Source organism: Micropterus salmoides, unplaced genomic scaffold (genome assembly GCF_014851395.1).
Source record: "Micropterus salmoides isolate LMB-PRFRI ecotype aquatic unplaced genomic scaffold, ASM1485139v1 Ms_hic_scaffold_2, whole genome shotgun sequence".
Lineage (NCBI taxonomy): Eukaryota > Metazoa > Chordata > Actinopteri > Centrarchiformes > Centrarchidae > Micropterus > Micropterus salmoides.
Genome location: NW_024041150.1, coordinates 32,902,162 through 32,928,510, shown reverse-complemented (window position 1 = coordinate 32,928,510; position 26,349 = coordinate 32,902,162). Strand labels below are relative to the sequence as shown.

Here is a 26,349-nt window from a genome sequence, read left to right as displayed (position 1 = left end):
AAAATGTATTTAAATGATATGAGCACATGGGGTTATTTTGTTCCAGTACACATGTTTTCAGTCTTTGTTGTTGGTAAGACATTTACATGATAAATATATTGTGGATTTACCAAACACTGCTCATTGATGCTAAGCAGAAAGCAAACACTGTTGCTTTGGCCATTTGTATTTTGCGAACTATGTGGGTAATCAACATTGTAAGGAAACGACTCAGAAAAATATGAAATATCACAGAAATGTCAAAATACACTGGAGGGGGGGCTTTAAATCTAACTCCCTGCAAGCGAATATGACCATTTCCTAATATGTCAAAATATTCCTTTAAAAAAGGAGCATCTTTCATTTTATTTTCTAGTTACTTATTACGTTGGAAGCAGTAACGTGGGATTCAGTGGTGGGGAACTTGAGGAGAATGAGAATGTTAAGTTAAGTAAAAGATTGGAATTTAATTTAAAAAATAACAAAAATAAGCAGCTCTCGTTTCTTCCCTCCATGTGAGCAGTTTGATTGATTTGAAGATTAATAATTGTTTTTACCCCCATTCAGTATAATTATATAACTTAAAGTCTGACTAAAACACCCATCTTCTCTGCATTAACACCTCAATCTATCCATGCAATCACTGCTCAACTGATAAACTGTGTTTACCCGAATCTTATTACTTTAATTATTTTTTATTCCTCTGATTCTTTGTGATTTTGGGGAACCAACATTTTTTTTTGTTTTGAACAGCTGCTGGCCACTTTAATTGCTCCACAAAAAGCTCCATCAGGCCTTAAAATAAACTACTGGGTCAAAAACAAATGATTTGAAATACATTTTTGTATTGCTCTCTTTAGTCCCGCCTATATATCTGTCCGCCTTCATCTCGAACTACCCTTTTTTGTTCTCCCTTTATCTTACCAAACTTCTTTGCACACGTGTAACAACCATCCCCAGTTTGTGATGCCGAAGAAGACATGATTTTAGAAATCTCTCCTTCTCTCTCTCTCTCTACGTGATGTTGGATATGGGGTCGCTGATTTTCAGACACCACCAGTGGATGGCTCTTGCCATGGTGAACAGAACGAGCAGGATCAGCAGCACCCACGAAACGTAGATCCCTTTAGAGGTCTGGGCGGGAGTCCACGTCCCGACCTGAACACAAAGAGACAGACATGCAAAAGGGTTTTCAAGCAGCGGCACCCAACCTGAAGAGAAATCTGAGGGGCTGCAGAAGGATTAAAAAATTAAGAAAAATATCTATCTATTTTTAAATAATAGGGTATCATTAATGGTACTACTACTCTTAACGCTACTGCTTATCAATTCGGTACTTTAACGGTACTCTTGTTCGTACTTTTTGTTATGAACGCACCCATATTTAGCTATTGGTTATTTTCAATCAACTCCAAATGGGCTGTAGGCTTCCAGCATACATAACATGGATGGGGCAACGAGAGATGAACTACGAGCAAGGCAGTCTAACGCGGTGCATCTCTTCCCCTGAAAGCGATGCACTTTCGCTAGATGTTTTGAAAGATTGCTCTTGTTTCCGCCCTTATGTGCAAAAGACGGTCGGCCGGATGGCTCCATGGTGGCTTGGCTTGGGAACTGGAGGGTTTGAGATGCCAGTTCACCTCCTTGGCACTGCCGAAGGTGCCTGTGAGCAAGGCCCTGATCCCCTAACTGTTCAGGCGGCGACTACATGGCGGCCATCTCGCTCTGACATCTCTCTATGTTAATGCATGTATAATAATAACAAATGGTACAAATTTTAATTTGATTGATTAATAAAGCTGCCTTTTCTTGAGACTTGTTGCGTTTGCGGCATTGAGCATCGTCAGCATAGACTCCAGTGAAGTGTAACCAGACTTTTGAGCGTTTAGTTCTCGCCATCATTGTCAATGAGAGCAGCTTCTCTGTGTGTGTCAGATCAATACATTATAGCCTTTAATCATTTTGCCCCCGGCGCCGTAAAATACCAGGTTTCTGCACCAATCCCTTCTCTTGAACTTCCCAAATCTCACATTAACACCAAGGTTGTAAGCTGGGAGGTGGGTCACAAGTAGACACTGCTCCATTTTGAGGAGTCACAAGACAAAAAGGTTAATCTAAAGTTAACCTGTACATCTAAAGAATAGTTGGACTAAAGACTTATTTTTCCCCTGTTACAGGTGTTGTTGGGGGAGTTTTCTCTTATAGGAACCAAGGATCTAAGGGCAGAGGGTGTCGTATTCTGTACAGATTTTAAAGCTCCTTGAGGCAAATTTGTGATTTTTGATATTGGGCTATATAAATAAAAATGTCCCGTTGACACAAACTTTACTGCACATTGTTAAACATATTTCTGATACAGTCTATCACATGTGAACAACCACATTTTTATCCACACAAAATCAAGATTTCAGTTTGTGCTACCAACATTTTACAAGTCTAAAACTGTCATTACTCAAATGTCCTCACACACACACACACAGAAACAAACCATAAGTCCTGCAGTGGAGGCAGCGAGGACCACGAACAGCAGGAAACACAGCAGGCTCCTCCTCCTGGGGTACCTTCGACCAATAGAAGAGCTGGAAATGGAAGCCAGAAAAATATGTAATAGTGACAACAAAATATTTGTAGGATGGTTTAGTCACAAGACAAGGTGGAAAAGGTTCGCCTATCTTTAAGTCTCACACACACAGAATTGTTGAGGTACTTACACTTTTCGGCAGTGTGGACATCGGGCCAAGGTCCGGTCTGAAAACTCAGTCCACTGGAAGAGGAAGTGAAACGTCAGTCTGAGTGTATCTGAATCTCAAGAATCGCACAAAGATACATCAGCAAATAACCCTGTAACAGATTTAGACATGTGGCTAAAAATCAAATAATACAGAAGTGAAACCTGCACCGTGTGTGTGTGTGAGTGTGTCCTACCAGGAATGTATTAGAGCAGTGCCCACAGATGATCCTGATGCCGACAGGCTGATGCTGCGGTTCAGGACTGTCACTGCTGATGTGAACTGGTCCCAGGTTGATGACCCGTTTACTGGCAGGAAAAAAACATTAAGAAAGGGAGATGATTTTAAATATCTAAAAGCTGGTGGGGCTTGCACGTAAACTCAAAATCACTGAAGGCAACCCTGACCAATCCCACGTGAACTGTATAAGATACACGAGAAGTGTGAGGAAAGTCAATTGATTTGGGGATCAATCCAAAGTACTTTTTTAAGTTCATAAATTTTAGATTGTGTTGTAAATAAATAAATACATAAACCCACTGTCCAAACAGCACCAAAAAACAATGTTAGCAACTAGCTAGTAAACACATTGGATATTTGTAAATGCAGATTTAAATATAAAAAATATATTAACATGTTTTGTAGAAACGAACGTCAAAATTACAGTAATATTCCTGTAAGAGTGTTGTAACCCATCACATCTAGTGTTCGAGAGTAACCCTTGTCTGTGATGATTTATAGCAGGAGAGACGAGATACAGTCCAGCTGACTCTCTGCTCTTTTGGATCTGCTTTGCAAACACTATTTAATTACAAAATTAAAATTTTAAAACCAGCATCCACAATTTACACATGATTGTCATTTGGTCGTATGGGGAGAAGCTGTACTCTTAACTAATGTTAATGCTCTCCTTTGTTGTTACTCCACTGAGATTTAGGCAGATTTTTGCAAAAACCTTTATTACTTGAGCTGCACCAGAAAATAAAGTAATATTATGTAATATTAAAACAATCTCTTGAACCAGCTGTACAAACAGAATGATTTCAAAACAACAACAACACCATCTCATCCATGACTGTATTTTGCTGAATGGATGACGGATGAATGGCGTCTTCTGCACAGATGGTGTGAAAACAAGCCAAAGCTGAGATGGGTGAAAAATAATCCCACACTGTTTCTCCGTCTCACCAGTACGGTCTTGGACAGGCGATTTTCTGCGACGTGACTTTGCAGATCAGAAGACAGTTACATGGACAGCGGACATACTTTTTTCCAACAGGAGCGTTCTTTATCGGCTGCAGAGAGAGGGACACAAAGGAGAGGACAATAAGAAACCTAAAACTTTTTCAGCTTCAGTGTCTAGGTTTTACTAATTTTGCGTTCTAAATAGTTGTCAGTGGTTCTATTTTGATCTCATCTGCAAAATTGCCTGTCCCACTTCCTGGGAAAGGAAATTGGAGACACTGTCAATGTCTGGCTGCTGAAACATGACACTCAAAAGTCTGATATTTTATGGGTTCTGACCGCAGTAGTTCTCAACCTTCAGATGCTTTCAGATTGGTGAAAACATATCTAACAAGGTAAAAAGCTAACAGATCTAAATTTTTTTAATGTACTAAGTCTTTTGATTCAGACATACAGTACGATAAAAAATAAAATAAAAAAATCTAATTGTGATTATTTTGACTGATACTGCATTTGCAATATGATTATTGGAGGTACTATGATACTTTTTATATGATTAGTCAGATTTTTCATTGAAAAGCATATCTAAATGATTATGGGGTGATTTTTGCAAGGATCCGTACGAAACAAATATGTTGAAAATAGCAGTAGGCCTTATTGAGATTTCAAAAGATTTTGATTAAGTGATCTGCCCTATACAGTACTAATAATTATAACACTACAATATGACCCAAATGTACAGAAGTCAACACACACAAAGTGTTTCAATGGTCTTCAAACAGAACAATCGTAAAAAATGGTGCATAGGTAAGACTAACAGGAAAGTTTTTTTCTCTGTATTGTTCATTTTGAAGGTACTGCATCTTGTTTTTCGCTACACAATGTACTGTAACACAAAGTGGGAAAAAAGGTTGATGTGGGACAAAATGTTTGGTTCCACCACTTTTTGCTTAGGCAACACTGTGAGAGAGCTGTGAGCAAAAATAGAGGTTGTTTTCACGGGTTAAAGGCAAAATCCAAGTCTAATGTCCTGTGATGCGACACTGAAGAAGACTCGTCCGCTGCACTCACCGTAGCTTCGTTGCAGATGCTGCACTTCACCACATGCTGGTGCGTCTTTCCCTCCACAGATATGGTGCTCTGACAGACCCGGCAGCTGATGACCGGAGCGCTGCTGCTGTCTGGGCTGCCCTGTGGGGAATAGGGGGGTGGAGGATCACCTGTTACCACCGAGCTGGAGAACGGCGCCAAACCTGGAGACAGAGACAACCAGGAGGAAAAACTGTTTAGTAACAGATCATTGTCAAAACGATTCCAGAGTTTCAGTACCAATATCAAAACAATACTTTTTCAATTCCAAACTTGATATAAATAAAAATAATGTATGTTCCCCCCCTTTTAAAAAAAAGCTATGCTAGGCTGTGTGGATGTCAATGCAGGTCCACCACTTTGTTCCACATTGAAATATTTCAAAAAAGACTGATAGATTCCTATGAAATAACATTCATGGTCCTCATCAGCACCGGTTCCCCTCAAGGCTGCGTTCTTTCCCCTCTGCTCTTCTCCCTTTATACCAACATCTGCACCTCCAGTCACCAGTCTGTCAAGGACTCATCTCAGGTGGGGATGAGTCCGCCTACAAGTGGGAGATCGACCATCTGGTGACCTGGTGCAGCCACAACAGTCTAGAGCGCAACGCTCTGAAGACAGTGGACTTCAGAAAGAGCACAGCCCCACCCTCCCCCATCATCCTGTGTGACTACCGCGTCGCCAAAGTGGACTACTTCCTCTTCCTGGGTACCATCATCTCCCAGGACCTCAAGTGGGAGCTGAACATCACCTCCATCACCCAGAAGGCCCAGCAGAAGATTTACTTCCTTTTCTCTATTGTCTTTAATATTCTTATATCACTTGCATTGTCTATTCCATATTTATATATTTCTACATTTATTTATGTCAACTGTATGTTTGTCTGCGTGTAGCACCTTATCACCAAAACAAATTCCTCGTATGTGGTGAACACTACTTGGCAATAAAGCTCCTTCTGATGCTGATGAAGTGTAATAACTTTAGTGGTCCCGACTTTTCATCTAGCGGCCTCATCAGGTCGAAATTATAATTTGTCCAGTACTTGGGTTTATGATCAAACATCTGCAAAACTGAAGACATTCCCATCAGCCTCAGCTCTGCTTTACTGCTATCTAATAAATGTTAGCATGCTAACATGGCACACTAAGATTGTGAACATGGTAAACATAGCCTCAACATTAGCATGTTAGCACTGTCATTGTGAAAACGTTAGTTGACTTTAGAGAGAGTTAAGAGCATCCCTGCTGTAACATCACTGGAGGACACGTTACAGCTGATAACCTGTGTAACATCAATTTCCTCTTTAAACATTAACTATGAAACTATCTTCTTACAGTGAGCATGTATTGCTTAGTACAAACAACAATTTTATCAGTTAACAAGGCTTTATCAGTGAGTGAGACTTCCAAAGGCCAAATGTTATCAAGGAAGACAGAAAAAAAGAGGGAAGATGTAAAGCAGAGACAAACAAGATCAAATACGGAGTAAGACATATAGTCGTCGGCAAGTCTGGATACAACTGTAGAATACTTGAGTCCTTCAAACTGAATTAGGACTGATTATTTTCATTATTGATTCTTCTGTTGATGTTTTGACTCATCTTTTAGTCTACAAAACGTCAGTAAATACTGAACAAAAACACTTTACATGTTTTCAGAGCTCAATGTGCTGTCTAAAAATTGCTTAATTTGTCCGTCTATCCGGCCCAAAATAATTAATTTACAATGATATAAGAAAAGCAGATAATCCTCACATTTGAGAAGTGGACATGTGGCGCTTTTACTTGATAAATTAATTAAAAAGATTATTACAAATGTTGTCAAGCTCATGTTCTGTAGATGAACCAGTCGCTTAATCAAGTAAGATAAATAACAGATGTCCTAAAAAACTGTTTACATCTAAATGAGAGCCTGGCTGACCTTTGACCTTGTATCCATGATGCAAACAGGGTCATATATGCCTTTACCTCTTGTTCTTTGTAATAATTGCACAAAATCTATCTGGTTACAGTTCATTTTTGACAGAGAGGACTGCCAAACCCATGAATATGTGTGACTCTGTCTTTAGTGTCCCTATTTGTTTGTCAGGTTTTGGTTTTATTACATAGTTAATATTTCTCTTTCTGTACACATCCCCCCTGTGGGAGAGGAGCTGTTAGTACAATTAACACGGAGGATCTGTTTCCCTGCTTGTTATTCAGGATAAACATAAGTCAGCCAAGTTCCCCCGCTGTCACCACGTCTTTTCCTACAAACAGCCAATTCTATTTACCAAACTTCAGTTTGACATTACTGTTATTATAGTGTGTATATTTGGGACCACTGACATGTTGACGACACTCCTCAGCCTAAATACAAACTAAAATAGTACATTTTGCTGTCCCAGAAGCCTATAAATATGGCTGTATCGCTGTGGCTAGCGTGGCAAACGAAACAGCGGACATACTGTGCGGTTTTGACGGATATCCATGCGAGCTGACACCGGGAGAGAAGCCGTTGGTCCCGTCGTGCTGCTCGGACAGCAGCGGTGACCGTTCCCCGTCCGCCATTGGCTCCCACCGGACACCGGTCTTTGGCCCCTTAGACCCCCGACAGAGATTTCTGGATAAGTTAAGTCGCGGAGGAGACTTCAAGCCCAACGCCTGTCAGGTTGGGTCGTTGACATCCACATGACACAGCGAGAACACTGAAGGCGGAAGCGAAGTAACAAAAACATCTGTCACATGACTGTGATCTGAGTCACTGCTGTGATGGACAGCGCGCTCGACCAATGAGAGAGCTCGGCTGCGATGGGTGGGTTCAAAAGCGCAGTTTGACTGTCAGGGCCGATTTTTATATACAGTCTATGGTTCAAATACTAATAGGCTTTAAAGCATCCTTTACTGGGGGCCGTAAACCTTTTCAAGCGGGGTACCTAGGTTTGGGTAAATTTACAGCTTCCTATGTATCTGTCAGTGGTTAAAAGAAGTAATCAAAACCTTTACTTAAAGTTAAAGTAACAATTTCACACTGTGAAAATAATCTGTTAGAAGTAAAAGTTCAAAATTCTACTTGAGTAAAAGTATTTTCCAATTCAATTCAGTTTTATTTATATACCCCAAATCACAACAACAGCACTCATAGCACTTTTCATAAAAGACGAGGTCTAGACCTTGCTCTGTGAATGTTATTTATAGAAACCCAACTATTTTTCTAGCAATATGTACTTTAAGTAGCCCTGTGATCGCTGTAACAAACTGACTGTAGAATTTACAGTAAATACCTGGCAAATATTTGCCAATAAGGTGTTTACAATAAAACAACAATAAATAGTAATCTAATTTACAACATTATCTTGTATTCTGTTCAAATTACATAAATTACTTGACAACTACAGTTGCCAGTAAGTAGCTGTTAAGTCGTTACAATACAATATGTTGCTGTAGAATTTCTTTTACAGTTAGTATTTGTTTTTTACCTAATAAACATTGTATTAGCTTATCTTCACATTTTACAATTAAATTGGAATCAGAGCTGTAACACAACATTTTTTAAATTCAACACAGTTTCTCAACAATGTCAGCTCCTTGTAGTGATGGCAGTGCAACGCTGAAGCGTGATCACGTGACATGTGACGTTCGAAGCAGCAACTGCTTCATTGACTAATCACTGATTGGTTCGTGGTCCAATTTCGAAATCTTGGACTGTTTGTGTTCCCCATCCCATGCAATAACCCCCTGCCATAGTTAGCCTACACAAGCACACCCAACCCTATTTCCCCAGCACTCTCTCCTCAATAACACAATACATGCATTCATCAAACTTTATTTGTAAATAGAACATCATGCTCAGTCTTAATGTGTGTGCATCAAATCAAAGTAAATGTACTTTAAGCCCAAGGGTGATTAAAGTGAAGATGCTTTATAACTAAAGTGTGTTTTTTACAAAAGTAAAGTAGTTTCTCTAAGCTTCTACATGAAAGACTAAAGTGCAGCCAAAACAGTCCCTTCACTCCTGGTTCAGCGCAGACAAAACATATCAAAACGTTTTTTCCAACAGAAACGGTGGTCCCCTGAACACCCTGCTGTGTAAGCAAGCGCACTGCATTATCCTGCCTTTTTAACACCGTTGTGTTTACAAAGTTTACGCAGCTGATTGGGTAACACCTGAGACACACCCACCAAACGGGAGCAAACATATCTGGAAGCCTGTTGCAGAGCGTCGCGCAACGTTTCGAGGAAACATGCCGTTCAATCTGAAAACGTTGCAAACCGGTGCAAAACGTTTTGACATTGAACTCGCACACAGTTTTCGTGAAAAATACACTGGCTGCATATTCTCTCCTGAGCTAAGCTGAGAGACACTTTTGGTGTGAGCACAAGCATTGACCAGAATGGCTGTGAACAACTCCAGCAGGCGCAGCAGCTCCTCTTTCAAACCACCTTTTGCAACGTAATCCAATATCAACAGCATTTAACTGTAATATCTACAGTTAAAACGCAGTTTGCCTGCAATTTTACAATATGTTACTGTGGAAAAATGCTGTCAACAACTGTAATTATTTTGGACCCATAATAAACTTTTTTTTGTTCGTTTTTACAGTTTTACAGTTAACCTCTGTAAAATGACAAAACAAGTTTCTGAAATTGTTACTGTAGAAACTGCAGCAATTTGTTACAGTGCAGACTGGTGACCTGACTGGATGTACCCTGCCTTTTGCCCTTCATCAGTTCTGAGCATAGACTGTATATAAAAAGGTTCAGAGTGACTGGTAGGGGAAATCAACTATTTATAGGGGTCGTGGCGTGAGCGCGGGTCTCGGTGTAGGTCAAAATTCATCAGACTATAAGGCGGGATTTGAATCTACGATTTTAATGGACAAATAAGTAAAAAATAAAATAAAATAAATAAATAAATACATTTTTTAATGTTACCTAAATAAGCATATAATCTTTAGTTTTATATTTTTATTAAGATCCTTACCTATATTTTTTATTGTTCTGTGTTTTCTTTTAAATCTTATTTTATTGTATTGTGGTATTTTATTATTTTTTATTAATTTTACATGTAACATTTGTGGACATGCTCAATAAACAGATGTACCAGTCTTGCTGGTCGTGTTATTGTCTTTGGTTTTCTATTTGTGCCATGCAACGGGACTGTTAACTGTTGATACAGCTTGCCTTTAATATCCAGCTTCCACTGGTGTGGAACATAGACTGTATATGTGGAAACAACCGCTTGGCCCAAGCATAGTTGTTAAATAAAAAAAAGAGCCTTAAAAAAAGAGGTGTCAAGTGTCAACGTAGTAATCAGTGTACGTTATGTGTTAAAATTTAGTTAGTATATAGTATATTTATACTATAATTACTGCAAATACTAGTATGAATGTTTCAATTCATATCACTGTTGTATATTTTATTTCTTCCAAAGTGATTTTAAGTTTCACAAACCAAGAATATTCTGTAATGTTACATCACGAGCCAGATGTGTCTCGATTTAGGTTAAAACTTAACAACATTACTGAGAATTTATTGACAGAATAACAGCGGTACGAACATTATCAGCTGTTGCTGGACACGTCTGGTGTGTTGGCTGCAGTGGTCTGTGTGACTGGGCCTGGGGGAGTTAACCGGAGCTAGCTAGCTATTCCTGACAGCCCCTCGAAGTATATTCCTCTTACCCTAACCCGGGAATGTGCCTAAAGTTATTGATTATATGCATGTCAACCGGTTAACCCTACAGCGGCGCTAGCAGATAGGGTTAACCTCCATTGTGTTGCCGTGCAGCCTCCAGTAACATTACTGCAGCTATATAACACCCGTCGGCACTTGCGGAGCTTCTCAACTCCGAAAACCTTTGAACACATTTTCGATTCGCTGCCAATTTTCGTAAAACTAACGATCTTCGAAATCTACACAGTTGATTTCTCGCCTAAAAACTTCTCAGAAGTGTATTTAAAGTTCTGTTGTTGGCTTCTAAAGAATAAAACGGTTTGCATTAGGATCTATCATGTACGTAAGCCGAGATGAACGTCATCACGTTTTGTCTGGGACAAACCATATTTGGAAGTTCAACTTCCGTCAACTTCTGTCTGCAGGCTGCATATGTTGGATATGCTTGAATCATTAGGCTACAGACTGTACCGCGAGGGGCGCGGCGTGAGCAGTGCTACAGTCCGCAGCTGGACCTTGTTGACTATTTATGCTGCGTTCTACTTTCCTCAGAGGTCGGAGGTCAGAACTGGGAATGACGTCACACCCGAGTTGACCAGGTTCCAGAAACAAGTCAGAAAACCTCGCTCAGCCAGCCATTGTTTAAAACTAGCCAGGTTAGCCACTCTCTGAGTCGGAAAATCCGACTTAAGGTGGAGTGAACGTGAAAGGGGGGCGAGGAGGGGTGACAGTCGTTAAAGGTAACAACACATTTTTAATTAGGATTATTGGTTGCATTTGAAGCAGTTTTACATCCAATCAAAGTTAGGATGTTAACAAATAAATCAGACAATGCAAAGGCAATTTATTGATATTCCCAAAGCTGTAGTCTTGAAATAAAATACCGAAGTTTTCCATTCTATGGCACCTTTAACCTCTATCACGAACAGGATGGAGGAACTGCTGCCAAAAACAATGTGAAAACTCACACACCAACACACACATAAACACTTGGCTTAAATATTAAATTTAATTTTTATTATCTGTGCCGTGACTCCTGAAAGTGACAGCTGGTGTGGGAGTGAGTGTGTTTTTTGTTACTTTTTTTTTTACCTTGATGTGAATGTGGTGTGCTTGGTGTATTTTGTTTTTTTTTCTGTCTGTGTTTCTTATCTGTCTGTGTCTCTCTCAGTTGGTGGCTGCGGGCTTCCTGCTTTGTTGCCTGTTCCTCACCTGACTGCAGTCAGTTTTGACACAACTGACTGTCACGTAGCCCAACCAGCCTCCCTTCAAAAGCCCAAGCCTCATGTCCAGTCCCTGCTGGATCACTGAGTCTTACGTACAGTATGTCTAGCATAGTGCATCTCAGAAAATTAGAATATTCTTCTGTAATTTAATTCAATAAGTGTATATATATTATATATTCTAGGTTAATTAATAAAATGAAATCTGTCAAGCCTTTTTTTTGTTTTATTCTTGATAATTATGGCTTAGTGACCAAAATGAATTTTCTCAGGAGGGTGGTTGGCGTCTCCCTTACAGATAGGGTTAGATGCCAAAGTCACCCGTAAGGAACTCGAAGTAGAGACGCCGCTCCTTTGCGTTGAAAGGAGCCAGTTGATGTGGTTTGGGCATCTGGTAAGGATGCACCTTAGGGAGATGTTTCCGGCACGTCCAGCTGGGGGGAGAAGACTCAGTATTAAGTGGAGAGATTAAATCACACTGGCCTGAGAACGTCTCAGGAATCTCCAGTCAAAGCTGGCTAATGTGGCTTGGGAAAGGGAAGTTTGGGTCCCTGAGAGACTTACAGCACAAGGACATCAAAAATCCAGTGTCTCAAAATGTATTAGAATTTTAGAAAAAAATAATTTATAAATGTCGACCTGTGAAGAGCTCTTATCAGCTAATTAACTCAAAACACCTGAGCAGGTTTCCTGAGCTTTAATCTCTGCATCTGGTGCTAACAGTGATTTTTTCCACGATATTCAAATTTTTTTGAGATGCACCTGCAGCATCATATTCTTTTAAATCTGTTGTTTCTGAATGTATGTGGCAGAACATAAAAGACTTTATAAGTTCTGGGTTTAAAGATGTATGTATGACTGCTCTTCTCGCACTAACCTTTACTGCCCCAACAGCTGAGTAGTTTACCTGATACTCTTGTTGTATTTTCCGGGTCCTATGGGGAGGCAGTCTTACAGGGACTTTAGCTTTTTGTCACATCACTTCCTTCTTTCTTGTTCAGACAGACACGCGGCCTCCAGTCTTTTCTAGGTAGATCACAAGAATGTTGTACTTTTTACCATGCAATCATCGAGATAGAAAATAAAGTTTGACAGCTTGATAACTGTCATAACCTCATAGATCACACATGATGGAAACAGGATTTTCTGGATTGTTTAACATTTTGTCTACAGCCACAAACAACGGAATGGCTCACTTCCTCATCAAATTTCTTTCAAAGACAATGATGGTTTTCACACGGGTGTTCACCCAGGTGCTGAGTCTTTCAAGACATCAAAAAGTTCATTGTTGGGGCTCAAATTCCAAGGACAACTAGCTCAATAGTACAGAATTACAGGACCAAAACACATAGAGGAGAACAGGGTTGTTTGTCACATGGGTTGGTTGGATTCAGTAGATCTCGCTCCCTGGAGGGTGGCCGTTAAAAATGTTGGTACCTACAGGGTTATTTCAGGAGTTAGAGACTTGACAATGAGTTCAGAGGACTTTTAGTGTTTTGTCTGTCAAAGTGTAAACTTCCAGCTCTTTGTGTTTCTCTCCCAGGCTTTCACAAAGTGGGTTTTAACAAAACATTTATTACAACCAAAAAGTATGAAAAGAGAGCTGTTGTTCTCTACAACATAGTCACAAGCAAAAAATCCTGATGTGACACATTCTGTCACATTCATTGAGGTTGGTCGTCACCTTCTCATACAGCCGCCCAAAGGAGATGTGGCTGCAGTGCATCCTGTGCAAGCAGTGGGCACACCTGGACTGCCAGTGTATCTGTTAAAACTGTATCACTGAGTGAGTGATTTAAGCATATGTTGATTATTACTGTTCTTTATGTTGTTCTGTAAGGATAAAGAATTTTTTTTACTCCAGATGCAGGATATGGCATGGGGGATGTCTGCTGGCGCGGGTGACCTTAGTTTTTCCGGTGGTTGTGAGGACGGCGGGCTTTTTTTGGCTGGTGCACGGTGACCTAGGTGACGCGTTTGCTGCCGGGCTGGGACTTGCTGCTGGTGTTTCTCTCCGCTGGCTTTCGCTGTCGTGTTCTTCCGCTCGTTCTCTCTCGTTTTCCGAACGATTTGAGAAAGAGTGACAAAGCATAGGTATTTGAAGCTAAAGGTAGCCTAACGTTCGCGATAAAGGTGTTGACAGCCCCCCGAAGCCCCTACCCTTACCACAACCATCAGAAATGTTATTAAACCTAAGTCACTGAATGTATGCATGTCGACCGGCTAAGCCTCCCTTGTGTTGCTGCAGCATAGGAAACGGGGGGCCTTTCATACGGACGCTGAAGGGTACCTTTAGCGTAAAATCGTTACGCTTTGTCACGCTGTCTGAATGCGTCAGTGATGACGCATTGAGATGAGAATGTGTTAGTTTATGCGCGCGCACACACACACACACAGTCTCACACATAGACACAAACAACTTCAGGTTGTCCCTGGTAGAATTATTCCTGATGCTTTTCTTTCAGTTACTTATTTAAATTAATTGTTATAATTCCAGCCCTCGTGGCTGTGCTGTGTTGCATATTGTTTGTTGTTTTAATTTTTCTCTTAGTTGGTGGTGATGGCGCAATGGATATGATGCTGACCTTTGGTGTGAGAGACCCAGGTTCAACTCCCCATGTGACCCATGCACCATGTGTCCCTAAGCAAGACACTCAACCTCTAGTTGCTCCAGAGGCGTGCGACCTCTGACATGTATAGCAATTGTAAGTCACTTTGGATAAAAGCGTCAGATAAATGTAAATGTAGTCTTACTATGTCAGCGGTTTATTGCTGCTGTTCAGCTGGTTGTCTTTTACAATTATTATTATTATTATTGTTTGTTTGTTTTTGTTTTTCTCCTCCCCAAGCCCCCCTCTCTGTTCTATTGCAGGTTTTGTTGCTTTCTGCAATTGGTTTTTCCCTGTTGTCCCCACCTTCCATCCCCCTTCTCTTGCAGGTCTTGTTTCCCTGGTGCTGTCTGTTTGTGCCCCCCCATCTCCATGTCTGCCCTTCTGTCCGGCATGGTGACAAATCAATACATAATTAAATAAATAATAAAACAGACAAAGGAGTATATTAATACTCTATTGTTAAAGTAAAATCTGTCTGGCACAATATGGTATCCAGGTCATCTAACTCTATACCAGGCTGCTGGGCAGGACAGGTTTAAAAAAACAAAAAAAACCCAAATATTTCTGAACTATATATATAAAAAAATAAATAAATAAAATAAAATCTTCTGTTTATAAATTAATGTAATTTCTGCCCTATAGACAATTGATTAAGGGACCTGCATTCACTGTACTTAATCAATCATTATCTTGCATCAGCAACAAGAAACCTTTCCTCATACTAAACCATTTCCTGGTGGATTGTTTGAATTCAGCAACAACAATTTAAACAATCTTCCGTGTGGGAGAAAGGCAAATATATAAAGGTAGAGAGACAGAAGGAGAGGCTGTCTTTGGAGGTAGATGTGTTGGTGTTGGTATTCAACTGTCTTTGTGTGGAGAGACTAACACATGCATTATGTCGCTCTCTCTGCTGCTGCTGCTGCTGCTGGTCTGCAGCGCCCAGGCTTCTCATTATTATGGATCAGTAATGACTTACTACCCAAAAACCACTAATGCAGATGGATCCATGACGGTACGTTCAGTTTTGTTCTAATCTGATTTATTCACCTTTCGACATTTGGCAGTGTGACAAAAGTGATAACAGGAACTCTGGGACATAGGCAATACAGTAGAAAATGCAGTAAAATATGTATCTTAAGTCCTAAGAATAATGCAACAAAAGGGTTTTTCTATATATTTTTAAAATATACTTTGCATTAAAGGATTTATCATTTTTGGAAAACATCTTTCCATGTGGTTCTTGTATTATAGGCTACAGCACAAGGCTGCATAACTAAACGACATTTGTAGTTCCTTCTTGCTACACACACAACATATAATTAAGTGTATATTAAAATATGATAACGTATAAAGTAAAACATTACTTATTTATATACATAGCCTATAAATACATGTATAGGCCTACACCCCGAACATTCTACAGTGCATTTATTGAACACATGTTTCAGCAACAAAGCCAGAAAAAACAGATGAAAAACAAAAGTATAGCGAAGTTTGAAGGAGCTATACCGGCTGCTGCTTACAACCGCTGCCGGTTGCCATAGCATCTTCTCCCAAGTTGGTACCCCAGTAAACTGCCTTTTTGTATCATGTTGTCATTAATGCCTTAACACATTTTCACTGTAAAATTACAGGTGGACCTTCACTATAATTTGAACATCCACTGTGGCAGTGTCTTTACCGTGTTGACCTGCTCCAGCAATAATTGTGGGACTGCAGTGGTACACAGTGTCAGTAAGGAGAGCGACATATTTACGTGGTGTCAGAATGAGGGACTTGTGACTCTCCAGGTTCCTCCCAACGCTCCCTTTCAGCTGTTGTAAGTGAACCATGACAATGCAAAACATTACATTGTGTCATTTCGCTGTCATTTTCAAATACTTACTGAAGGGTGAGAAAATCAAGATCTTATTTTACAAATTAGTGAAAGAAGTATTCTCGTGTTACTTAAGTAGTATTACTGTATGTCACACTGTAAAAATACAAGTCTAAAAGTAGGCTAAGTATAATCAGTAAAATGTGCTTAGGGGAGTGTCAGGTATACCTATATATTATATCGCTAAATTATTATTACTTTAATGTGGAAGCAGGATTTTACTGTTGTTGTTGAGGTGGAGCTTCTCAAATTGTAATGTAAATTAATTAAAATAATTAAAAAAAGAAAAGTAGCAAGTTTATTTGTGATTCGGCAAATATGAAATGTTTTTATATGAAAAATAACTTAAACATTTAGCGAAATAGTTTCACATTCATTTTCTGTCTATGAACTGATCATCTGTATTTGTATACACTGTTAGGTAGGTCCTTTTTCATAAATATAATATTCTTTTTTATTAACTAGTCACTTAAAGCTGCCAGAAAAATGTGATGGAGTGAGAAGTACAATATCTACCTCTGAGATGTAGAGCAGTAGAAGTATACAGTGGCATGAAACCAAAAGACTCAAATAAGTACAAATACTTCGTATGTGTACTTAAGTGCAGTACTTGAGTAAATGCAATTATACCACTGCACACTTTACAGAGTAATTATCTTGCAAGTCAGCTGTTCACACCTACAACATACTTGTACACAGAAGACCTTAGCATCACAGTAAAAAATGACTTTCCCACTGAAGGTTAAGCGGTGGTGCCTGGATAAATTTCATCAGAAATAGCATCGGATCAGTGAAAGCTGTGACTCTGGTGGAGCCAAGGAACCGGTCAGACACCAGCCAGGCCAACAGATCACCCCAGACCAACATACTGGCACTAGTGAGGTAAGCCTCCTCACTGTTTGTGTTTCTATCTTTTTGTCACATTTTCGAGTCAATATATCATCAGCACCTTCAGTCTAATTACTTGCTGTAAACAACACGGTCAGATGAAAGGGGTTTGAAAAAACATGATCATGATGTTTTCATCTGAAAATGTTGAGTGTTATGTTTACCTCATTATCTTCACACGCTAATGGCAAAACTGATCATCTATCAGTGACATCAGCCAGTTGAAGTGAAGTGAATCTGCAGATCTAGTATCAACATTCAAAACGCTGTGTTTTATTTTGCCCCCATCCAGAGTTCCTTCAAACTGTCCTAGAGACTTCAACCTGTTGACGTTTGACCTTGACGGAGACCAAGTTAAATGCAGATACGCAAACTCAACACTATCAGAGTGTGACCAATGCACACCGCCATCTGTTCTCAACCTCTCAACAGTGAGTCACTATATATATATGTGTGTGTATATATATGCATATATGTATATATGTGTATATATATATATGTATATATGTGTATATATGTATATATGTGTGTATATATGTATATGTTTATATGTGTGTATATATGTATATATGTGTATATATGTGTATATATATGTATATATGTGTGTGTATATATGTATATATGTGTATATATGTGTATATATGTATATATATATATATGTGTGTGTGTGTGTATATGTGTGTGTATATATATATGTGTGTGTGTGTGTGTGTAGTTTTCTAGTTTTGGCTCAGTGGGCTAAAACGATCAAAGTGAGAACTTAAGAAACCTGATAATGATGTTTATTGACTGGGATTGAAGGAAAACAGAATGTAGAAGAAAATTAGTAGCAGTATGTTTTTTCCCCTAAAATAACCTTATGTACTAAATCTATTCCAAATAAAATGTACAGTCTTGTATTTCAATATCTGGAGTTATTTTGACCCCTTGTCCCTTTTTGTCCTCTAGCAGTCTTGTATTTTGTCATTCAGCCCCACCGATAGCATTAATGAAGGTCCGTGGGCTGTACAGCTGGTGATGGAGGACTTTCCCACGCAGAATATCACCCTGACTCGAACTGATGGAGTGCAGACGACAATAACTACAAACAATGCTATAAGCCAATTACCTGTCCAGTTTGTTTTAAGGGGTGAGACCTTGTTTTGTCAGTGTGTCATTGTTTAGCTGTGCTGAAGTTATATATATATACTGTATATATGATTGACATAGCAATGACAATTTTCTTGTTTAACTTGTTGATGTTTAGAAGGTATCTGTGTTTCACATATTAGCTTTGCAGGCTAACATTTTCTAACAGGCACTAAACACAAAGCTGATGGAAATGTCATTAGTTTTTAGGAATTTTATCATAAACGAAAGGATGTAGTAAATAAGATTGATGGACGGACCAACCCACTTTGCCATCCTCATAAAACTTCAGTGTGGCTGAAATTTTTACTTTTCCTAATGTCCAGTGGATCGTGCGGTGCCGTCCTGCACAGAGGGACTCTATCTGCCCAAGTTTCTGCCTCCAACCCCAGACAACAAAGCTCAGCTGTACGCCCCTGTTGATGAGACCCTGGAAATCAGCATCAATGCAACAGCAAATATCTCCATGTAAGTCAAAAATAAAACAATATCTTAAAAAAACATGGGTTACTTATGTCCTGCAGAACTTTCTCCAGTTAGATAAGAAAAACTTATTCAAAATAAGACATCAGTCACACAGATGATTTTCATTCACCATGGTTTTCAGGTGCAGAAATAATCTTGTGTAACAGGTTTGACAAGAGCGCAACAAATGTGACCGAACCAACTGTGTAGTGCTATTAGGAAATACACAAAGTAGGTTAAGCATAAACAGCAGTATGCATGAAAAACATCACTAGATTTTGTGAAGGCATCAGTAGACTTTGCACAATATTTTTTTTTCAATATAACAGGCTTTGAGTTTTAAAGGGTAATACTGGTTTGACAACTTTAATGCAACTACAAAAAAAGAAAAAGAATCAGCTGCCCATGTGACTTACCAAAATCAGCCAGCAGCTGCCACGAAGGAAACACCGTTAAAAAGAAAGATGAGTCAGATGTCGGGTGAGGGAAAACCCCCCAGCAGTAGAATTTAATCTTGTCACGGAAAGGGGGCGGGTTTGTAAATGCTTGTTCAACATGTGAAGCCTTTACTTCTCCTATTTGTTAAAGGATTTCAGATCTGCTGTTCAGCGGGCCGTACAATATGAACCAGACTACACTGGGAGCTGGACAGTACATCCTGAGTTGGACGCCATCTGAAAACCAAACTGGAGAAAGCCACCCCGTCTGTTTTGTTGTCCAGGCCGTTTTCAAGTCAGTCACTTTTCCCGTGAACATTACTTCACTTTCTTGAAAGAGTTTAATGAGAACATCAATTCCACTCTCATTTCTTTAAGGTGAATGGTATGAAGCTACAGCCAAGAGATGTTTAAATGTCCATAGTTTAAAAAAATCCATCTGTCAGAACCTTTAAGACTCATTAATTAACATGTTATACATATCTTGTGTTAATTGTATAAAAAACAAAGTGTAAAAAAAAAAACTGTGGTTTAAAGGGGGTTTATGTGCAGGACAGTTTCTTGGCTGGCAGCAATGAATTTCTGGACTCTCCACTGGTTTGCTTTACTTTCTCAAGCACATTTCCTAAAATATAAGACTATTCCTTTAAAATGGAGGCGGGCTTTGTGTCCCATCTGCAATAGCATCCCTTAGTAAATAATACCTTGTTGAGAACTGCATGTAAAGAAGTATACCTCATATCTGTTACAGCTGTGTACATGTGTATATAAGAATATGTGGTGAAATGTGTATATTGTATTGATTAATGTCTTATTTGAGACAATTTCATGTGCAGGACTGTGAAAGAATATATTTCTATCTCAAAATATATATTTCTATATCTCAAAAGAATTTGTGAAATAATATGGATTTATTGTTACAGTTCAGTCACGTATCAGTCAGAGCTACGATGTGTGATTGTGAATGTTGGATATGGTGAGTACAACCCTTTTTTTGTTCTATTGTTGATTTCCTGGATTATGCAGTTCACTAGTAATCTATGTTTTGTATTTACTTCTGTTTATAGACCCATTCCCAATCCCAAGTGAGTATGACAAATGGTGATGTTTGACACTAAACTGTAGACACTGTAATCTATTGCACAATGTAATATTAATGGACATACACATAGCTAAATGACAAGTGAAGGAGCCAAGTGAGAACTATGGCATTGGACTTAACTGAAAATGAAGACCTCGTCTATGACAGCTGTATTACTCAGTTTCAGCACCTTCTGACCTGCATTATAATGGTGAGTTACTTCTAGTTTTTTTAGGTCTAAGGATGAAGGTTTCCGCTCTGTTTTCACTGTCTGAGGACTACATCATTGATAACATCGTAGAACTGGTTAGTATCTTCTTATGTAATCAGAAATCTTCTCAAAGTATCAAATAACTGCACCTAACCCAGACGGCAGGCAGATGCAGAAATAGATAACAGTCAACATTAGTAAACTCTAAAAAATGACAGTAAGTGCATTTCCAACCAACTGTTTTTGAGAATTTTCACATGGGCCTAAAAACCCTGAGCGGAAATGCTGGAAATAAAAAAAAAAAAACGAGATACATTTCTGTTGAGGTGAACAAGTTGGTTTATCAATAAAAACTAAATGCGACAAAGTGCAATGGAAAGAGACTAAGCAAATTAATCATAATGATTTGAATGAAGCATGTGACTTAAACATCCACTGAAGACATGAAAAATAGCAGCAGATGAAGAAAAGATTTAGGCTATGTATTCTTATGAGGCGACTGTAAAGTTTCTCAATTAATGTCCACATGGTTTTCCATTGTTTGAGGTTTGACTGGAGATCTTTTTATTACATTGTATCATTGTGTTCTCTTCTTCAACAATGATTTACTTGAGCCCAATTAGCAGCATCAACTGTTTATCTCGATAAACCAACAACTAATATTCACATAAAAATAGTGGATGGACATCGCAGCATGCATGCAATATACAGACTGGGACTGTAGGAAATATCATATCTCAACAATCATAGCAACAATGTTTTTATCTTTCCAGATAAGAGCTGAACTGTTGAGTCAAGGGCTGCCATCAGACCTCCCTCTCAAACTCAACTTTTCAACCACAGCGCCCTCTGCTGTTTCACCTTGAACAAAAATAATGTTTTCAGTTGTGAATAAAAATTGTTTTTCCATTGATTTTATTTCCAGTGTGTAGGCTACTTTTTAATTGTCTATTTACATTCAAGCAAACTGCAAAAACAAATTCTCTTTAGTAAAATTAAGCTTAAGTGACTATTGACAATTCAATTTATTGTACAATTGTAATTTAGAGTACTTTCGTAACCATTGCAGCAGAAATGTCTTCATATCATGTCACTTCCTGGTTCACTTCAATTTCATAAAAGAAATTCTTCTGTGTGGGACTCAGACAGAGCGTTTGTCTTGTGCAATAAGATAATAAAATATATTTTTAAGGATTTAAGGGGCTCTCCTGTTAGTTTTGTTGCAGGGCAAATTACAACTTAAGTAACTATAAGTACATCCTAGCAGAGCTTAGTACAACGATCATGAGCCGATCTAATCAGAAACATAAAACACCTGTGAGGGTGTGCGAGGTCTTCGATCATAGATAATAATGCATCATATTTAATTTGTTGACCCTGTTTTGTTTGTGAAATTTAACTATGTATGAAAACCGTAGTAGTAAATTTCACAATACTTTCCTCATGTGTTGTGGAGTAAAAGTATAAAGTAGCAAAAAATTAAATTGGATACATTTTGGTACAAATACCTCAACATTGTACTTATGTAGTTAAATAATTTAATTCTCCAATGGAAAAGTACCAAATTTGTCATGAGTTGTAGTTTTTGCCATTTGTTTCTGGTGTCCTTCTGTTTACCTGTTCTTCTTCACCCACCTGTTCTGTATTCAGCCACTCACCTGTAAGTGTGCTCGCTTTTGGTTCATTCATTAAAACCCCTTTGTACTGTACCTCTTCCTGCCTTGCGTCCTGCGTTTGGGTCCTCCAACCTGCCTCACCCACACCAAACCGTGACAAAATGAAAGTACCTTTATATCTGTTAATTCATCATAAAGCCTTATAGAGGATGAACATTTGTTTATATTAAATGAATGAGACATTGTTGTAAAGAACATTTTTATTTTCAATGATTTTGTTGTTATTTTGACATTGTTATTTTATTTTATTAATTAATACACAATAAATATATTAATATGATAATTATTTAAAATAAAGTCAATTTACAATGACAACTTGTCTGTCTTTAAAAAAAGCTAAATAATTTCATTGTTGTTGCCAAATATTTCAATAGGAGTGGTTCACATGAGATCACACATCACCATAGTACAACAATAAAAATGTAGGAGGGACAACTGTTTAGGTTGAAGCCATTTATAGTCACTACGCACACATGGACAGCAATAGGAGATTTTATTTTTTATCAGGCACAACCACAGGTATGTATCTGAATCACAGAAATGGAGGGCCCTCACTTGTGGTTCCTGTTGCCTTCAGCCAGAACAAAAGGAATGGGTGGAGCTTATAAAGCAGACAGTTGTGTGACAGGAGTGAGAGAGATCAGGTGAGAATGCAGAGGGTTGCTGAATAGTATGGCTCTATTTTATTTACAGGGTAGCCTTTATTTCATCCCATCAAACAAAAACATCATAATTATTAGCCATAATTCACCACATTTCCAGGAGGCCTACATTCACATCTTTCAATTTTCGAAAACTGCTGAATCATATGAAAAATAGAAAAAAGAACAACAAACAGACTTTAAACATTACCACAGACTTTAAACATTTAGACATTAAAATACATAAAACTCAGTCTAAGGACATGATAATCCTGTAAAATTATACTTTGTTTTTTATAAATATAATAAACAGTGATTCATAGTTAAATCAGAATCAAATCTGTCACAAACAGGAAGGACAACATCACCACACACTAACACTGAGTCAAAACCCACCAAGATTGGCTTTACAATAATAAAAAATTATATAAATAATTGAAATTATATAAATATTAATTACATAATAATTTGTCGTTTGTGAATATGTGACAGAAAATAAACAACATAACAATTTCTGGGTTTAAAGACAAAAATCCGACAACTCTACTGTACTGCCCTACTGCTTACATGCTACTGTTGGTGTATTTAACAGATTTATTGGGTCTTGTGGGGAGGCAGAGTCTTGCAGGGATTTTCCTTTCTTAAATCTTTATTCAGACAGACAGGCAGCTTCCACATTCATTCAAATCACAAGAATGTTGTTATTCTACTTTTACTATACAGTCACTGAGATGGTAAATCAAGTTTGTGACAGATAAATAACTTTCCAGAGTTAAAATATGCAAGGGAACCATTTCCTGCTGACAGTGCCTTGTAGCATACATATTACTAAAATAGGATTTTCTTGATTGTATTACATTTTGTCAAAGAAAGTTGTCAAAGAAAATGGCTGGCGCATTAGTTATTGAAATTTTCCAAAGATTAATCTTTTATCAAAATAAATAAAATTTCTGCCTGCAACTTATTTGATTTGGTTGTTTTGTTCTGGAAAGTTATGAAGTGCCAAGGCTTGCTCGGAAATCTGTTTGTCTGAAATTCTCATGGCATCTTTACTGCAATGGGTTGACTTTGGGTTTAGTCCCAGTCAGTCAGCCACCACAGATGAAGCTGTGTGCAGATCATTTCTGTTCAGCCAACTGAAGTGTCTGCGTCTAGCATGGCATTGTTTAGTGTATCTAGGCCTACTGTATATACAGTATATGTATGTGAATTTGTAAATTGAGAATTACACAGGTAGTGAACCTCATAAACAAAATTACTCAGTCGTTATCTTCTGGCCTATGTGTATATAGTTACTACATTATATTGGAAACAGATTTGTGATGTAAGTAGACCCGGCTCAAGGTTACCAACAGCTTCCTTTAGAGGGGACTGTTGCAACCCAAGTTTGCAAGTTTCGGTCTCTGACATTTGGACAAAACTGCTTCTCAGTAAAGGCAGCTGAGATGTGGAATCATTTACCACCGTGTGTCAGAGAATGTTGGCTGCCTTTGAACATTTTATAGGTCCGTGTGAAAACATGGTTGAAGGAAAATTACTGTATTGGTCCGAATACAGGACGGGTTTTATTTCCTTGAAATTCGTCTTAAAAACTCACCTTGTCTTCATTTCGGGGTCTAGCCCTATAAATGTTAATAAACACCCAAAACAGCAGATGGCGCCAAATATCGGCAAAGCGCACGTTGCCCTCCTGACTGAAGCCTGCCACTGTCCCATTGATCCATGGCGAGACACAGACTGTGTCTGAACAAAGTGGCTGAAAAGTAGCTCAGCTGAGGAGGAATTATGATGCCAAAGTAGGTTTTTTTTTTTTTAATCTTTTAAATAAAATAACGTTTTAAATGTCTTTGTAATATCTTTTTAAATTAAGTGGTCACATTTAAATTACACTGTACATTTTATTTAGCAGTGATTTACCTAAATGGTGCCATTTCGTTCAAAGAGATATTGAAAATGTTTTATTTAAAAGATACCATACCCTACAAAATAAAACAAGGTAGGGACCTTGTTTTATTTTATTCATTGTGTTTGTCTTCAGAATAACCAATGAGTCTTAAAAAAGTGGGGCTCATCTTATAATCAGGATTGTCTTATATTCGGACCAACACGGTGGGTATGTAGTCAATGAGCTGTGAGACACTGAATGTGGCTGGTACTGAAACTGTGTGCATGGTTAATTTCTTGTGCTGAGGGTTTGTGTATTTCTGCATTGACATTATTGTATTTCATATGAGAATTAATTATTTTTTTGGTTTTGGGAGGTTTGGTATATTTGAGTCAGATTATAGTTTGCTGTATGTGGTTTGCTTCTGTCTATATATTTATGAAATATAATGTTTGGATTTATTATTCATTTTTCATTGTAATATCTTGGGCACTATTGGCACCTGCCCAGTGACTGCAGATGGGAGTTAGCTTTCAGCTATATCTAGTAATATATTATTCAATGTACCTGTCAAATAAACAAACATTTACCCTCAATTTTAGTTCCTACCATGAATTGGTGAGACAGGGGCTGCCATCAGACATCACGCTACGCCTGTGTCCATGTATAGCGACCCCTGTTTTTTTTTAATATAAACATCTACTGACCTCTGCAGGAAAATTTTCTATTTCAATAGAAAAATAGAGAAATAAATTATATAAAATATAAAAATAAATTATTTTTACCAGGGTTGGTATGATTTAATAATGTAATCTGGTACAATTACTAATTACTTGTTAAAAAATGTCATCAATAACATAATTCAAGTACCACAAAATAACCTGTTTACTTTTAGTTACTTTTGAATTATTTCAATACCAAATATGCAAATAAAGACAAGAGAGTATCAAAGATGTCTGGTCTGCTCAGTGTATTTTTAGAGAAATATTTTATAATATAAATTCCCATGAAATCAAAATTGATGTTTAAATTTTTTTACATGATATGCCTTGCACTCTGTCTGTATGTCATATGGCAGGATCTGGCCCATCAATGACAAATAATGTTATTTTGTGGTTATTCTTGATGATATTTTAGAGTGTGTGGAGTGCATTTCCTGGAAAACGATTTTAAAATGTTGATGAATCATCCTGCACTGGGATGCCTGTATTAATTTAATGTTGAATAAAAAGCTTTCTTTATTATTATTACTGCTGAAAAATAGTGTTTCTGGGACAGGGTACCACTGATTACTGTACAAAAACACAACTCCTGATTCCTGATTTTGCGGAAACTGGAACATATTTGATGAAAAATATTTTCTGGTTTTCTCTCTGATGTTCCATGGCTGCGCTGCCTCAACTCTGTTATTTAGGGAGTTTCCAGAAGGCGCTCAGTTAGCTTGCAACTACTGGTCAAATTAGCTCACTCTGCCCATACTGGGAACTCGGAGGACCGGAGTGTGTGCTTAGGTTTACACCTTTACTGAAGTACTGAAAGTTTTGATTACGTGATACCGTTACATGTAATCCCTTACTCCCCAACCCTG

At 38.2% G+C, this 26,349-nt stretch overlaps 2 protein-coding genes across 3 annotated transcripts; one reads left to right on the top strand and one right to left on the bottom strand.

Moving 5' to 3' along the window:
* Nucleotides 1-631: 631 nt before the first annotated feature.
* LOC119913171 (type I phosphatidylinositol 4,5-bisphosphate 4-phosphatase-A-like) lies at nt 632-7,689 on the bottom strand. The gene is made up of 7 exons (XM_038732525.1): nt 7,428-7,689; nt 4,965-5,146; nt 3,897-4,003; nt 2,905-3,016; nt 2,691-2,743; nt 2,468-2,558; nt 632-1,137 (listed from the first exon to the last, which is right to left on the bottom strand). The coding sequence occupies exons 1-7, from the start codon at nt 7,528-7,530 to the stop codon at nt 994-996; spliced, it is 792 nt and encodes a 263-aa protein (XP_038588453.1). The 5' UTR covers nt 7,531-7,689; the 3' UTR covers nt 632-993.
* A 7,607-nt stretch (nt 7,690-15,296) lies between these two features.
* LOC119913168 lies at nt 15,297-22,272 on the top strand. Of its 2 annotated transcripts, none has more exons than XM_038732523.1 (11): nt 15,297-15,485; nt 16,108-16,292; nt 17,091-17,231; nt 17,530-17,668; nt 18,189-18,366; nt 18,692-18,833; nt 19,419-19,562; nt 20,191-20,243; nt 20,335-20,352; nt 20,575-20,654; nt 21,333-22,272. In XM_038732523.1, exons 1-11 carry the CDS (start codon nt 15,369-15,371, stop codon nt 21,423-21,425), a joined length of 1,290 nt encoding a protein of 429 aa, XP_038588451.1. In that variant the 5' UTR covers nt 15,297-15,368; the 3' UTR covers nt 21,426-22,272. The 2 variants fall into 2 exon arrangements, with proteins under 2 accessions (XP_038588451.1, XP_038588450.1); XM_038732522.1 differs by having other exon boundaries at nt 18,186-18,366.
* Nucleotides 22,273-26,349: the final 4,077 nt, after the last annotated feature.

Bases quoted from the DNA above. Each gene is read 5' to 3' on its own strand.
- LOC119913168 (XM_038732522.1), top strand. From the start codon at position 15,369: ATGTCGCTCTCTCTGCTGCTGCTGCTGCTGCTGGTCTGCAGCGCCCAG. The intron at 15,486-16,107 runs GTACGTTCAGTT...GTAAAATTACAG, and splicing joins ATGCAGATGGATCCATGACG to GTGGACCTTCACTATAATTT. The intron at 20,655-21,332 runs GTTAGTATCTTC...TTATCTTTCCAG, and splicing joins TTGATAACATCGTAGAACTG to ATAAGAGCTGAACTGTTGAG.
- LOC119913171 (XM_038732525.1), bottom strand. From the start codon at position 7,530: ATGGCGGACGGGGAACGGTCACCGCTGCTGTCCGAGCAGCACGACGGG. The intron at 5,147-7,427 runs GTATGTCCGCTG...CTCTGTCTCCAG, and splicing joins ATATCCGTCAAAACCGCACA to GTTTGGCGCCGTTCTCCAGC. The intron at 2,559-2,690 runs GTAAGTACCTCA...TTCCATTTCCAG, and splicing joins TGTCCACACTGCCGAAAAGT to CTCTTCTATTGGTCGAAGGT.